General features: G+C 38.0%; 1 protein-coding gene across 2 annotated transcripts; it reads right to left on the bottom strand.

Moving 5' to 3' along the window:
• Nucleotides 1–5,630: 5,630 nt before the first annotated feature.
• On the bottom strand, nucleotides 5,631–15,293 carry LOC121239303. Of its 2 annotated transcripts, XM_041136512.1 has the most exons (6): nucleotides 14,661–14,798; nucleotides 14,035–14,232; nucleotides 10,884–13,757; nucleotides 8,096–8,149; nucleotides 6,983–7,336; nucleotides 5,631–6,128 (listed from the first exon to the last, which is right to left on the bottom strand). In XM_041136512.1, exons 2-5 carry the CDS (start codon nucleotides 14,035–14,037, stop codon nucleotides 7,094–7,096), a joined length of 3,174 nt encoding a protein of 1,057 aa, XP_040992446.1. In that variant the 5' UTR covers nucleotides 14,038–14,232; nucleotides 14,661–14,798; the 3' UTR covers nucleotides 5,631–6,128; nucleotides 6,983–7,093. The 2 variants fall into 2 exon arrangements, with proteins under 2 accessions (XP_040992446.1, XP_040992445.1); XM_041136511.1 differs by lacking the exon at nucleotides 14,035–14,232 and having other exon boundaries at nucleotides 14,661–15,293.
• Between the last annotated feature and the right edge of the window lie 443 nt (nucleotides 15,294–15,736).

The raw sequence follows: 15,736 nt of genomic DNA, 5'->3' as shown, positions 1-15,736 counted from the left end.
GCCCCCACGCACCACTTCAAGCCTCGGCGCATCTTGAGCTCCAGGGCCGCCGTCGCACCACCTCCGGCCACCATCTTTTCACCACTTCATCCTCGACCTCCTAGCAACCCAATAGACCCAACCCCAGCTCCGATCCGCCATCAGTGAAGCACATTCAACTCCATCTCTATTTCAGACTTTTTGGCCTTAAAACCACCATTTGCGCCGCCACCCACCGCAAACCACCACCACCATTGGCTTCACCGACCTCTCTAGGCCCTACTCTATCAATTTCGGGTCTTAGTTTGTCTCTGTTCACAAGTGGGTATTTAAGACCCATGGCCACAGTGTATTTTACACTGTTACGTTACTGAGTCACCACTTCTTGCACCACCGTGATCCTTCGAAAATCATACTATAGCGCTATAAGTATTTTTCCAAATAACTATCGTGATTTAAATGTATTTTTGTACTAACCCATATTATTATGATCTGGTTGAACATACCGGACTGAGTCCTAGGAGTTCGGGGGTCGGATGAATTATGGACAGAGTTGTGTATTTGGTTGGTATTGTGAAATGTTGGTTGTTAGTATATGGTGTTGTTCATGTACATGACATATTGCACGCATGATCATGTTTGTAAAGGAAACTGGATTTTCGTGTACATGCATTCATATTCATGTGTTTCATGAAAACTGAGTTTTCATGTGTTAAAGGATTTTTGGATGCGTGTGTATTACGACCCCAAGCCGAGATGGGGTATTATCTCGGTGGAGCTCCTCTGGTCACTCAGGAGCGTAATATACTGAGTGACGTCCCCTGGGTTGTCGTTGGGCGACAACGGGATCGGACGAGATGGTCTCGTGCCAACTCCGTGGCCCCTCTGCTGGTGGGGCTAGAGGATGCTTGGCCATGTACGCGCTGAGCGCGGAACTGGGTATCGCTCCTTGCGTAGTGGGTGCTTGGCCACGAACGTGCTGGGCGCGGAACTGAGCATCGCTACAAAGCCAGGACGTGCGGATGATTCCTAGGGGAGATCATGGTGCATTGGTTAATGGAATAATGAGCTGTTTTCTGGAAAAATAGCGTGTGTGATTAAAATGTTTTTATGTGATTCATTTTCTGGGAAAATGAGATTTTATTGGTTTGGGTCATTTTCTGGGAAAATGATAGAGTATTGGTTTTGGGCCACAATGAGATTTTGGGGTGTGTGGAAAATATCTATTTTCGGAAAAAATAGTATTTTTTAGATTTAATGCATATCTCATCATATGCATGCATGTTGTTAGCATTAATGTATTTTTATCTCGTGGTTATTTGGGTTATACTTACTTGCGGTATCGTTATATGGTAACGCAGATTTTGATGCAGAAGAGGATGAGGGTGAGCCTGAGGAGTCGGCTCCGCCCGAGGAGTGATTGGATCACTCGCATTTTGGTTTGGGACTTGTAAATATTTATTTTGGATGACTGTATAATTTTTAAACTTTTTTACTGATTATCTAAATTATATTAACAATTCTGGTACTTAGCTGTATTAATTATCCGCTGCATTGTTATTGTACACTGTTGCATATACACACACTTGGCACTAACGTTGGGATGTGTAACCCTGTTGTCATCATCCCGGCGTCTCGATTCCCGTGTCTCCTTACATGGGGGTCGTGGGCGCCACAGTAGCCCCACTGCCAGCTAACCACTTATCACCATCATGTAATGCATTAGACTGGGATACCATGCTGCAAGTTCATCTGGGAGATGCCTTCCTTGATAGGCAAAATCCATTTGATGAAAGCAATCTAATGCCTGATGACAAGGAGTCTAATGCTTTTACCACAGATTTGACAAGGAGTCTTGTTGGAGGTAAACTGATTTGAAGAGCTCTTACCTTGTGGCTGGTGTCCAGAAGGAGTATCGCTTTTCTTCTGGTTTGAGTTCTTCGTAGTAGGGTACCTTAATGGTCCTTGAAAACCATGCTTTGGCTTGCGGTTTTGTCCTGGGAATTTTTTAGAATGCAAGGCAAAAAGACTTGTTTCTGCAATAGGTGCATGACTCTCGAGTAGTTGTTCATAACTTTTTTTTTTTTTTTTTTATAAGTTCATAACTAAGGAGTTCAGATTGAAACTTCTCAAGGTTCATAGAGGAGTCCTTGTTAGCAAAGGAATAAGATGCAATGAAGGGATTATAGGACGGGTTTAAACCACCTATAATGTAGGAGATAATATCTTCATCACTTACGGTTTTACCAACCAAAGCTAATTGGTCTGCAATAGCCTTTGTTGAACGAACAAACTCAATGCAGGTTTGAGTGGCTTTTTTTAGGGTCTGCAACTGACGCCTGAGATGATCCACCCGAGATTTTGAGGGTGAAGCATACTTGGTTGAAAGAGCATTCCATACATGTCTGGAGGTATTTGATCCATACACTGTGGGGACTATCTTATCAGACAGTGTAACAATGAATCAACTTAGAATATACTGATCCTTCTTTTCCCAAAAAACAAAATCTGGGTTCAGCATCATGGAATCCTTTGTATTATGATCCTAAATAAACTGATCTGGACAGGGCTCTAAGCCATCAACAATGCCCATTAGTCCATTTGTTCGCAGCATGGGGAGAAATTAACATACCCATGCAAGATAATTAGTATCATCCAGTTTAGTGTACATTGGATGTGACAAATTTGGACTAGAGAATGATAAAGAAGCAGCGAAATGGTTTGAATCAGCCATAGATTCGGTGTGAACCTGGAGGCTCTGATGCCAAGAAAGAAATACTGAAATAGAAGGCTGGGAAGGATAAATTATCCTACCTTTGTGTATTGTATTTATAGGTATAGATTTACAATGAATAAATTGATATGTACAATCTTCTAAAATATAGGAGATAAGGATAACCATACATACGATAAAGATAACCATACATATGTACATAAACACCTAACTCGTAGACTCATCCTCTAGTCTGTTGGAAGAGATAATTGACACCGAAGACTGATTTATCTTAACAAAAAAAAAAAACTTCCAAAATTGTTAGAGCACGAGCAGTTACTTTTTTGGCGAACATTGAACATTAGATCTTATTTGACCAATAAATATCAGATTAATGTTCGGACCACGATGCTCGTCTGAACTTTAGGTTACCGAGACTGAGACCAGTCAGTCTCAATCTATGTTTTAGAGGACTAAAAAGTTTTGGTGTGGTCCACGGTCCAGGATTTTTCCACCTCGAACCGGACCGAATGAAAAAAAAAAAAATTTATATATATTATTTATATAATAATTGCATAATTGACAATATAAAATTTTAAATATGTTATTAATACTTGTTAATATTCTATAAATTAACAATATTTTATATATATCTTCATCTAACCTATCACTATTAACAATATAAAATTTTAAATATGTTTTTAACACTTGTTAATATTCTATCAATTAACTAATATATTCTATCAATTAGTTAATTATATAGTAATTATATAGTAATTATATAAATTAATAATGTAATTTTCATCTAATTTATTATCATTGACCATATAAAATATTTTTTTATTGAGTTTGTTACATAATCCACATTAATAAGTTACTTAGTCTAATTTAGTATTTAAAATAAAAAATTTTATTAATTGATTTAAAAAAAGAAAAAAAGAAAAAAATAATTAGGTCGGACCGAATGGACCGACTAGACCAGACCAGACAGACCCGATAGCTACCGGTCCCGTCCCGTCCCTAAAGGTGTTCGGTCCGGTCCGGTACGGAAAAAATGATGGACCGAAAATGTTCAGTCCATCGCCGGATCGGACCAAATCGGACTGGACCGACTGATTTGCACCCTTAGATAATTCCATTTTGATAGGATATAATTATGGAAAATTTGAATAGTGATTTGAATTGAGATAAAAGTTAAAAGTTGAATAAAATATTGTTAGAATATTATTTTTTAATATAATTATTATTTTAAAATTTGAAAAATTTGAATTATTTATTATACTTAGTATGGAAATTTAAAAAAATTATAATGATTAGATGATATGAAATAAAATGAGTTAAAATGTATTTTATATCCAAACCTTCCCTCAATACTTTTGGCATTGTTTTTAGGCTAAGGCGAGAAATGCTATGGCAATGGCAAAACAGTTATGCATTTTTGCAAGTACAATGTTTCGTTGAAATTCATCATAATTATAAACAAATTAATATAACATTTTTATGAAAAATTTCTATTATCAAGTCGATAAAATGTTTATATTGCATAATTTAATTTGAAAATTTTATTTTAAAATTTAAATTTTACAAATAAAATCTTATCATTTAAGTAACGTGGATAATAAATCTAAATAATATGCTTTAGACACAAACTTTTAAGTAGAATAACTCTTTTTTATTATTGTGAGACGCACTTTAATAGTGTGTTAAGAGTAAAAATATAAATAAGCCTATAAATAGGTTTTTCTTTTATTCTTTTTTGTGATATTAAAATACGGTAAGAAACAGTAATAGATGGAGAATAATCATATTCACATGTTAGGGCGTAGAACTTGAAGATCTTAGAGTCGGAAAGAACTCTTTCAAGTTCAAGGTCTTTTGGAACACTCCCAAAATCTTTGATCTCTCCAAATTTTGAAATGATAGGTGAGAAAAAAGTACGTGTCGGATGTCAGAGACGATGAGAAAATCAGTGTCCAGAATTTTGTGATCCAGGACCTCCAACATGCTGTGGCCGGCAACATTTAGCACTCGATTATTTTTATAATTCTTCTCAATTCATTTAATTATTATAGTTTTTTTAAATTATCACAAAAAAAAAAAATAATTCAACTTTTACAAATCTCAAAACAAAAATAATATTAAAAAAATATATTATAATAATATTTTATTTAACTTTTAACTTCAATCTCAATTCACCTAATTTGATCTGTAAAAACAAACGATGCCTTAGAATGCACAGCAACAGATTATTGAGCGACATGAAAGTGACTAAAGCTACCATTATTTTAGGTAACGGTCTATACCCCTCAGTAATGGATAATGACATTTCATAATTTTCTCTTCCAAATACTTAGTCCTTGTTCGGATACACAAACCATCTCATCCAATTATTATAATTTTTTTAAACTCTTACACAAAACATAATAAACAATTCAACTTTTTCAAATTTCAAAACTAAACTAATATTAAAAAATTATATTCTAACAATATTTTATTCAATTTTTAACTCTTTGGATATCCAATTGAGACCTTAGAAAAAAGATAAACACAACCGTATAAACTCACAATACTTTGTGCTTGAATGTACAGCGAGCAATTTGGAACACAAAGTCGTAAAACATCCTCATCTTTCAAACATACCCACAAGATTTCTTGATGCTTTCGGATTGTAATGCTTGCGCGGATATATTTTCTGAGCTTACATATCAAATTAATAACACATTATATTAGCAGATTTGGCATGTTACACTCCTCATGATTATTACGGTTTAACTGTAACCATTATTATCCATACTGTCGTATTTATAATCGATCTTAGTAGTCAGATCTTGATCAGAAGTGTAAATTGTCAAAATTTGGTAAGTTGGAGTACAAGTTGATAATTTTGACAATTTCGGGTGTAAAACGTGCAAATCGTAGTCTCTTTTAGACAAGACAATAAGAACGAATGCCCTGAACTTGGCAGATTCGCTTGACCCAACGCGGAGATTACACTTACCCACAACATTTTAGGACGGCATCAGAAATTGGTAGAAGTGAGAAGTGAGAAATACCTGGCCGTCAGTATTGGAAAAATACTTTGTTGACAAGATAGGCCACCCCTCTTCATTCTGAACAAATTTCCGGCGACAATGAAGTCCACGAATTTTAATCGAAACCAAGTTGCCTTCGCTGAATTCGGAAGGACATTATCTTTTACTTATAAGCCCTCTCAGCTATCCATTGCAGAGTGCCATCAATCCTTTTTCACGAGGTCAACTCTTTGCACCAAAGTGCTTCTTTCACTTCTACTTCCCACAGGATTCATTGCTTGGGAATTTATAGCTCCGCTTGCAACACTGACTTGGACCCATAATAAGGCTTCAACTCAGTAGAAGTTTTGGTCGAAGCTCCACCACCGAAAGCAACGTTGTTATAATCCAAGAAAGTCCTTGTCCTGCAAACACATATAGAGTCATAAGTTTCCAATTCTAACTAGAGAACATCATCGTCATAATACTCTAAGCATGAATAATTAAAAAAGAGCTGCACTCATACTTGATGCCATTACTTTTCCAATGTTCACCCCCGTAAATATCCAACAGTGTGTAAACAAATCCAGTTTTTAAGAACAATATTTTAGATTTAAAACAGATCAGGTACTTCTACGACAAGGTGTTTGGATACACCTTGATACAACAGTGTTTACCATATACTGCGCAAGTTTGTAACCCACGTATAATTAATACTTGTCTGATTAAATTCTTATATATTACCATGATGGAATACTCAGAAATTTCTCAAAAATCAATGTGTGGAAGTTGTGTATATTGCATCCTGCCATATGGTGTTCCTACTTTCTCAAGATTCATCATATTAGCATACCTACGTAAATGTTACCCAAATACAAATATGCTTCAGGATTATCAATGCACACATCATATGTAATACATAAAGAAAGAAAAAAAAAACAAAATTAAGAACGTGGAAAAAAAAGGAAAACAAAAAGTTCCATCATGCTGATCCTCAAACCAACTCACACAAGGCATAAATGCAACTACTTACCGTTGGCAACAGTAATGCTTTCTGCTAATTTTTTTAGCTAGAACTATGCCCTCCATTGGATGAAAATGAAATAGTAGTTGTTTTACCATACATCTTAATCATTAATTATTTTGCTCGCACTTTCATCTTGTAGGAGAGAAACAAAAGAAAGTTACAGGAGAAGAGGGAGCATAAACTACTTTCAAATATTTGAATATTAATTGACAGCAAATAATCCAAGGAATCATATCAAATGGCTACGCTCACCTGAGCTAGTAACGCAAATCGGCGTGTGGAAACTGCAAAGACACCACAATGTTGATCATTGTAGCAGCCATGTTTTTGAACTTTCAGCAGATTTGAATACGAGTGAAATCACTAATCAATACTGCTTCCCTTTGACATGACCTGCAATGTTGTGCCCTTACTAATCCAGGCAGTTAATTCTGGCTTATGTTCAAATGGTTTAAGCGGATGTAGACTTCCATCCTCCCTTTGCACACCATACACAAAGGGGAGTCTAAGTGTAAGGAAACTTTCTGGTGGTAAGATCACCCGGCATCCAAGACTGAACTGTAGTTTTCTCTCACGGTCTGGAATTGATATAGGTAGGCACGATTCCTACAATCAAGTGATTGCTATGATGTGAGGACAACTAATCTCAAAATTTACAACAAAGATTAGCCCACGGTTTTAATAACAAAAGATGAAGTGGGTGTTAACATTCATAAACCCAAAATCTTCCAAACTGAAACACCGGAAAAGAGCATTTAACAAACAGTTCAGATAACCATGATGTATTTAGTCCACCTTGAAGGTAGTCTGTCCCCCCACCCAAAAACACTATATTTTTCATAATCCTAGCAAATTTAATTTTTTTAATTTATTTTTTATGACTCTAATCAGACAGGGAGAGATGATAACAAAACAATAGAAACGATAAGTGTAACTCCTAATCCACACCAATGAAAAAAAAGTGCAAATCCTAATCCACAACCTCCCAGTTAAACCTCAGTAAATGCTGCCATAACATCCACCCTGTCCAATACAACTCTATAATAGAAGAGTTGTGCTACTTACAAGCCTGGTGTGTCAACACACCACTTGTTGTGGGATCCATTTCAGTTATAAAAAAAATTAAAGCTCTATTTATTAGTTGATGTAGTATGTCCCTATATCCTCCACATCACTGGTGCGTCAAAATATGGGCTTGTAAACAGAGTTTAAGATAATAGAAACAAAGTAGGAAAACATAGGACAACTGAGATTCAAATCTTTATGAGTGGGACTATAGGCTTTCGGGCTAAAAAAGAACTACCTCAAGTACTTGATGTATAGTAAAGATACTCATGCAAGTTATAGTGAGCAAACGGGACATACCTCAAATTGTATAATAGGGCATGTTGCTAATATGATTGGAAATGGAGGCGTGACCTACAAGCAAATGCCATAAATTAGACACTCCGTATTAAGCCACAAGCACACTAAGTTACCCAATAAGTTACCTCAAATGCCATAAAAAAGGCGACAGAGAGAGAGAGGGAGGGAGGGAGGGAGGGTGGGAGATTTCATATCACAAGTACAGAAAAAATGAAACGCAATGAAGCTTTCAAAAGTAATCCATCCGTTGACGTACTGTATATGAGTAATCTGTATGCTCCTTTATTTTCAGTCTTTCAGATCTAACAGCACAGGTGGACCAAAGAATCTAACCAGATCATTTCTTGTAGGACACATGCATTCTTTATAATTTTCAACTCATTTTTGGAATTCGGAATCCACTGGTTTTCATTAAGGCCTTATTGGGTAAGTGGTTGTGGAGATACCAGAAAGAGAGGGGGGCTTTATGGAGGGCTGTTATAGAATTAAAAGATGGTGGGTGCTGGGGAGGATGGTGCTTGAAAGAGGTGAGAGAACCATATGGGTGGGGCTTTTGGAAGCTTACCCAGAGATTTACAAAGCATGTGGCGGCAGGAGGCCTCAATTGTAGACCTTCTGGACTTATCTAATGGCTTCTCTCAGTGGAATGTTACCTTCCTCAAGAGCTGCACAAGATTGGGAAGTTGACACATTTACGCATTTCTGCAATCTTGTGTTCACTAGTAGAGTGAATGGGGGAGGTTGAAAAGATCCTCTGGTGTCCATCTAAGAAGGGGAAATTCAGTGTTCATTCATTCTACAAGTCCCTCATTATAAAAAATACAAGTCCATTCCTGGAAGAACATATGGAAGACTAAGGTTCCCCTAAACGTTTCCTTCTTTGTATGGACGGCTTCCTTAGAGAAGATCCTCACCTTAGACAATCTAAAGAAACGCCGAATCATTATGATGGGTTGGTGTTGTATGCACAAAAATGTGGGGAGTCTGTTGATCACTTATTATTGCATTGTGATGTGGCCATGAGCTTGCGATGTGGAAGATGGTCCCCGAATTGTCTATGGTGGTGCATACGGTTGGAGAGAAATGCAAGGAGTTTTGACAATTGCAAATGGACAATGGACAAGCTTAGAATTTTTTTCTTAATACTTCATTCCATTGGTCGCTTGTAGCAGATTTTAATGGCATGAACGTTCATGACTTCTATCTATCTTTAAACAATCATGCATAAGTGTTGCTCTTGTATATTTTTCATGTACTTGTGCTATGCCTACTTTTCTAATTAAAAAAATTGTACTTTAATGATAAAAAAACGTTCACCTCATTTTTGGATATATTGTATTCTGACCTATAAAAAAAAAAGGATTGATTGTATTCTGTACAGTTGAGAAGTAGCGAGGGAAAGCTCTTTTGGGCCCATTCAAAGTGTGGGACATTTGAAGTGAAATCTGATTATAATATGTTATCTCCTCATGAGAGCAACTCATTCACATGGAAGAATGTTAGGCAGAACAAGAGACCTACTAGAGTAGCTTTCTTTGTTTGGGCAATTGCTTAGGGGAAGGTTCATAATCTTGTAGAGAATGATTGGTGTTGCATGATCAAGAGAAACATGGAAACTATAGAATATGTATTTTAGCATTGTGAGGTGGCTAGTGCTCCTTGGAATAATGCTCTCTTCAGTTTTATGGGCTTAGATTGGGTTTGGCCTTGCAATGTTGTGGAAATGTAGGCTTTTCAGAAATGAAGGTTTAGTTGTCCACAGAGTGAAACATTGTGGAAGTTGATCCTGGGTTGCCTGTTGTGGTGTACTTGGAGAGAGGAAAAATTGGAGCTTTGTAGGTAAGGTAAAAGATGGCAAGGGATTTTAAGGATGGCTTTAAAGCCCTTTATCATTGGATTAGTGCTCAGTTTGGCTGTTCTATTTCTAGTTTTTGGGACTTTTTACCTCTTCTTTTCATTATCTTATTAGGTGTTTCTTATTTATAGGCCCTATGTACTCAGGCAACATCTCTTAATCATTAGAAATATTTAACTTACTTTCCAGTAATGCTCATTCATAAAATATACAGAAGCCTGGCATCTGTTCTCAAAATGTTCATCCCTGTGATATAGGATGAGAATTCGCAACACAGCTATTCACGAAGAAAGAAACTATCTCACAAGACTCATGTGTAATAACAAAAATGAATTGTCAATAATGAAATATACTTCCTAACTTATTGAACAGTCTAAAGGACTATAAGACGGACAATTTCTGGTAATTTTGATCCATCTTATGTGAGGTATGAGGGTGAGATAGATGCGCGATATTGAATAACTCCATTTGAACAAGACATGGAGAACAAACAGAGGATCAATATCATAGTGTAAGTAACACAAAGCTTCTGAAAACTGAAACAGAATGAAAATAAATAAAAACACAAAATATGAAGACCAGTCTAATTTACATATGTTGGACCAAATACAGATTTTTGGATGTTCCAAGTATATCTTTTGCTCTAAACAATATGAAACTGTTCAAAACATTTTGGTCGACCAAATCATTTTGGCGACTCATGCAAATAAATTCAGCTGGTATGTTAAGGGAAAAATTACTGGAAATTCTAGTAAATATTCGGTGCCTCATATTTTACTTTAAATTGGCATCTAATACTTTAAAACTTGACACTTTATGAATAAAAATGGAAGATTATTCTTCATGAGAGGGAATTTTCTGACTACAATGCCCAGAATTTTTGTAGAAGAATAAAGACAATGCAGAAAGATTCATATAGTAAGCATGTTGTACCAGAAAGATTCTTTGAAGCTGTGATATTGTGCCAGCAAACTTAATCTTTGTTAGATCCTTTTTCTTGGAGAGCCTGCAGTGTGGGCAGTTCATGAATATTGGCAAATTTCTATTCAACATGGAGACAGCACATGCACCATCATCAAGATTAATAGACTGAAAGCCTGCTTGCGATACTCTGAGGGATGTTTGATTCTGTTCCTTCCTTGGTCCAGAGAACTGTATCATGCCCCCAAAACATAGATTACCATTATCTACTAGCTCTCTCAATTTATCCATATTTTTATCCTTACTCAAAGCATTAGTAGTCATCACTTTTGAGTTTCGATGAACTTTACCATGACCACCATTTTTCCCCAATTTTGAAGGATACCCTACATCATGCTCTGAAATTTCAATCGAAGAAGCAATATGAGATTCTTCAAGAAATGAATATGAGGGTCCTAGTTCATTGAGATGCTCTGGATTCAATAGGAAACGATGTCCATGGGGGCATTCATGCTCAAATCCAACATACATTATTTCATGCTTCAAATAGGAGTTCAGTTTGTTTTTTTCCACACCATTTACATTTACTGGAATTACATTACTGCCTATCTGTAAGACAGGATCACTGTTGGTGTAGCCATTAGTATCTAAACCATTTAAGGTTTCCTGAACAGATACAATATCTTCAGACTTTTGAGACCCTTGATGATTATCAATTGCATGAACCTGTACAATACTCCGATCTCTTGTCCTACTTTGCTTATTCTTCTCTGAAACAGAAGAAGGTTGCTTCCACTTCTGAAGAGGAGGGAAACCTGAATCTGCAGCTGCTGATCCAGCAACGACCGCAGAAAATGGCTTTCTCAATGTAAAATTGGGAAGACCTTTACCGAAACTGATTTTAGTGTCATCAGACTTGATGTTTTCTGAAGGCTTCCCTTGATGTTCGCCCCCAGTCTGCATGTCGCCCAAGTAAACCTGTGCAATACTAGTTTTTGTTATATCCCTATCTGTACTAAACTCAACCTTGGGGCTTGTACTTGACCTTGTCAGAGAACTGTGTTGCACGGCACTTTCTGAACCATATAGACCTTTGCGCATCTCCAGAGATATAGTCCATTTCATAAGGAACTTCATAGTGGCAGAGAACCCACTCTGACACAAGCCTTTAGAAGGCTCATAGTACCTTGCACCCCCAATACGCATCAAATTCCATGACAGCTGAATTGGTCCTGCATTGCTTACTTCTGGCAGTCGAAGTGCAGGAAGGAGCTTATCACAGTCCGGAAAGCAATTAGAATTAATATTTGCTGATTCAAAATCAAATGGGTCAGATTGTAGTTGCCGTGAACGACCACATGCACAAGCACGAAGGAATACATATCCACTAGAATGTGGCTTGGCCTCAGCTCCTGAAAGTGACTGATCAGTTTGGACATCATGCCTCTGGTGCATGCATGGTTTTCCGGTCAAACTAACAGCATCACAGAGCTGCCTCCCAGATTTCCAGATGGATGTGCATTCATCTTCCAATCTTTTTGCAAAACGTTGCACTGCTGGTCCCTTGACCATCGAGTGGAAGGCATGCAAAGCTTTCTCCAAATGAGCTTCATGCTGTGAAGTTGGATAACAAGCAGGCAAATTATTTATGTAAACATCTTTGGCATCTGGAAGGGCTCTTTCACACCACAAAGTGGAAAATTTTGTGTTCAGTCCTCGACCACATTCTAACCAAGATACTGCAACATCTAGAGGATCCATATTTCGGGAAGCAGATCCTTCAACCAGTGGTGGAGCAGTGTTTCGCAATCGAGGTTTTCTTTTACTAATTTCAACTTCATCTATGCACCCACCTTTTGCACAGAGCAGTCCTCGCAAAATTAGTTGACTGGAGGATAACCAAGTTTCCACATTTGGAAGTTCAGGAGTAGTAAATGTCTTTCCAGATGCAGCCGAGGCAGCTGCTGCAGCAGCAGCAATGGCAACCATACCAACTCCAGCAGCTGACCCACTGTTGGCATTAGTGAACAGGCCGCCTCTCCCTCTTAAAATATCAGTCTGCCTGTAAATGAAGTCCTTTATGAATAGTATATCATCTTTGCTTGAACTCTGACCATGGGTTTCAAGCAGAAGAGAATCTGACGTTGCCTTTCCATTTAAGACATCTTCGACGAGGCCAGCGGCACACTCAAGAGATTCGCATCTCTGAATTGTAGATTGATCTAACAGTACAACTGCCCTCGATGCATCGAGTGAAAACAGAGGTGCAGAACTTGAACCAACCCCACTTCTTGAACCAGCATGACTTGTTTCAGGACCTGAAAGTATTCGGCATTTCTTAATTAAAAACCGAATCTGTGCTTCAAGAGACGAATGTAGTTTCTTCATAAAACCACCTTCAGATTTGCTCACAGGGCGTGCAAGCACCATAACAGAACCAGAACCTTTGACTGGCATGCTTGGTCTAGTTGAACTGCTCAGACTAGAAGACTGATTAAGTGAGGAGGTATCTGTTGACTCCTCCACATTAGAACTTGAATTTGCAACATCGGAGAAATCATCGACAAAAACAAACAGCATGACTGGAGTACACTGCCCTGGAAACAAAGAGGTATAAGACCCCAAACCTGACATGAGAGAAATAGCAGAACTATTGCGACTCAAGGTACTGCCACTTCTGCCAGGAGAAGGATTGCTGGAGGACACAGATGATGTCGTAGGTCGTGAGGATGAAGAAGAGTTAGGCCTAGATGGCAATGGCAGTGCGGTTCGAGATCTTACAAATGGAGCCAAAGCATGCTTGGCAGCTTGTAAAACTCGAAATTTTTTCAAAATTTGAGTATCAAAGCGCGATCCCTCCTGAATATATATTACCACATGGCAAACCTGCATGCATTGTTATTTGAGCTGATCATCAGATATACCAATTACTAGAGTGCGTTTTCATCAAAAGTACAAATACAACACATTGACCACTAAATCAAGAAACCCAAAAATTGATCTTGGAAGGTCCAAACAACCGGAATATTTTCATTCAGTCCCCCTTACAGGCAGGGTGCTTTTCCTTTACTGAGGATGATACTCTTGAATTTCTTGTGACGCAGAAATAGGAACAAATTTGAAGGAAAAGGTGAAATAATAAATATTCCAGCTAATTTCTCACCATTTGACTGTAGATGACCACAATACCAAAGAATCAACATCTCCACAAATTCATTGCTGCAGTGAGATATTGCTCAGATGGCACTTCCTCGACCCACAAGTAGAAAGTGGAGGGCGAGGACGTGCGTTCAAAAGCCACTTGGGGCTTCTGCAACTTACTAATCAAAGGTACTAAAAGAAAAAATTATGCTGGCAAAACCTGTAAAATTCGCAACATGCATTTTCTGAGCCCATGGAACTACAAGCTCCTCAAGTTCATATGAAACAAAATTCTACCATTTCAACAAATAGGTGGCGTATAACTTATGAAGGAAATAACAATCAATAAATAGAAAGGTCATCAGAACTTGTCATAGCACTGAATATATTCACTGTAATTTCTAACTATATGTCCCACAATTGGCTCCCATGATTTCGAAGTACATACCAAGAAATAAACTAATTGAGTTGGGTTTACAGTATTTTGGCAATAGCACTATGAGTATGAGTTGGTCTATATCTCCTTGACTTCTATTACCATCTCTTAAGTTTTCCTCGTCGATAAATTCAAAGTAACAATCCCAAATCAACATTAGTTACAACAAACACATCAACCGTATTAACCAAATGGAACAGGAAACGACTCACAGTGAACATAAAGAGCATCTCCTGGAGATCCCAAAAGTCGTGCTCCTCCTCCACCGCCGAACCGAAACCCGACCCGGCACCCGAGAGGCCCTCCATAGCGGGGCAGCGGGTCAAAGCAAACTGTAAAAACAAAATGCCCTTCTCCGGGTCGTGGTAGTAGCTGATTCTCCTCCACTTGAACCAGTCCATCTCCTCTTTATCCGCCGGGCACAAGTTCTTGTCCAGGTTACCGGAGCCGAAGACGTTAGATTCGAGGACCCGGTTGATAAGCCGGGCCGAGTAGTCGGGTCTTCTGGAAATGACGCCCACGACGACGACGCCATCTGGAGAGCGAGGTTGTGATGAAGATGAAGGTGGGGTATCTAGAGGAGGGAGTGGGGTTTGGAAGGATGAAGAGGTTGCGGGAGAAGAAGGTGGTGGGCGAATCAGGACACGCATGGAAGAGGGGCTGGGGTTGGAAGGGTCCATAGAGAGAGAGAAAGACAGAGAGAGAGAGAGAGAGAGAAGATTTGAGGTCTGGTCTCTGTGATTGGATTGGTTGGGGAGGGGGTTGGGAAGGCGACCGACCGGCAAAGGACTCTGCTCTGACTGTTGTCACGATTCGACAAGGAACCCTTGTCGCGTTTACAAGTGCCGAAGATCCTCGTTAGTCGTTACCTTTTTTTTTATCAATCGACTGTAGTGGCGGTGTTAAAGGTTGTAAAGACGACGTTTGATTAAAGAAGGATTATTTAGAATTTAATGCTTCGTTTGTTTTCGGAGATAAGATGAGATGAATTGAGATAAAAATTAAAAAATTAAATAAAATATTGTTAGAATATTTTTTTATATTATTTTTGTTTTGAAATTTAAAAAAGTTGAATTGTTTGTTTTATTTTGTGTGGAAATTTGAGAAAATTATAATGATGAGATGCGATTAGATGAGAGGTTTTCAAAATTTTGGGTTTTGTTACTGAAAGCAAAGTTTTGGGTTTTGGTTGAATTTGAGAAGACAACCATTGCCTTCTTGTCTTCCAATCAGCTAATTGAACATTTTTGCAATTGCTTAGTTATAAAAGAAAAGAACTGTGAGGGGG

The sequence above is a fragment of the Juglans microcarpa x Juglans regia genome, chromosome 7D, assembly GCF_004785595.1.
Source record: "Juglans microcarpa x Juglans regia isolate MS1-56 chromosome 7D, Jm3101_v1.0, whole genome shotgun sequence".
In the NCBI taxonomy this organism is placed as follows: Eukaryota; Viridiplantae; Streptophyta; class Magnoliopsida; order Fagales; family Juglandaceae; genus Juglans; species Juglans microcarpa x Juglans regia.
The sequence above is the reverse complement of the archived record's forward strand: the minus strand, read 5'-3'. Positions and strand labels throughout refer to the sequence as shown.

Coding starts and splice junctions, on each gene's coding strand:
- LOC121239303 (XM_041136511.1), bottom strand. CDS start 15,128: ATGGACCCTTCCAACCCCAGCCCCTCTTCCATGCGTGTCCTGATTCGC. Junction 13,758..14,660: donor AGATGCTCTTTATGTTCACT/GTGAGTCGTTTC, acceptor CAATGCATGCAG/GTTTGCCATGTGGTAATATA. Junction 7,337..8,095: donor GCCCTATTATACAATTTGAG/GTATGTCCCGTT, acceptor ACTTGATTGTAG/GAATCGTGCCTACCTATATC.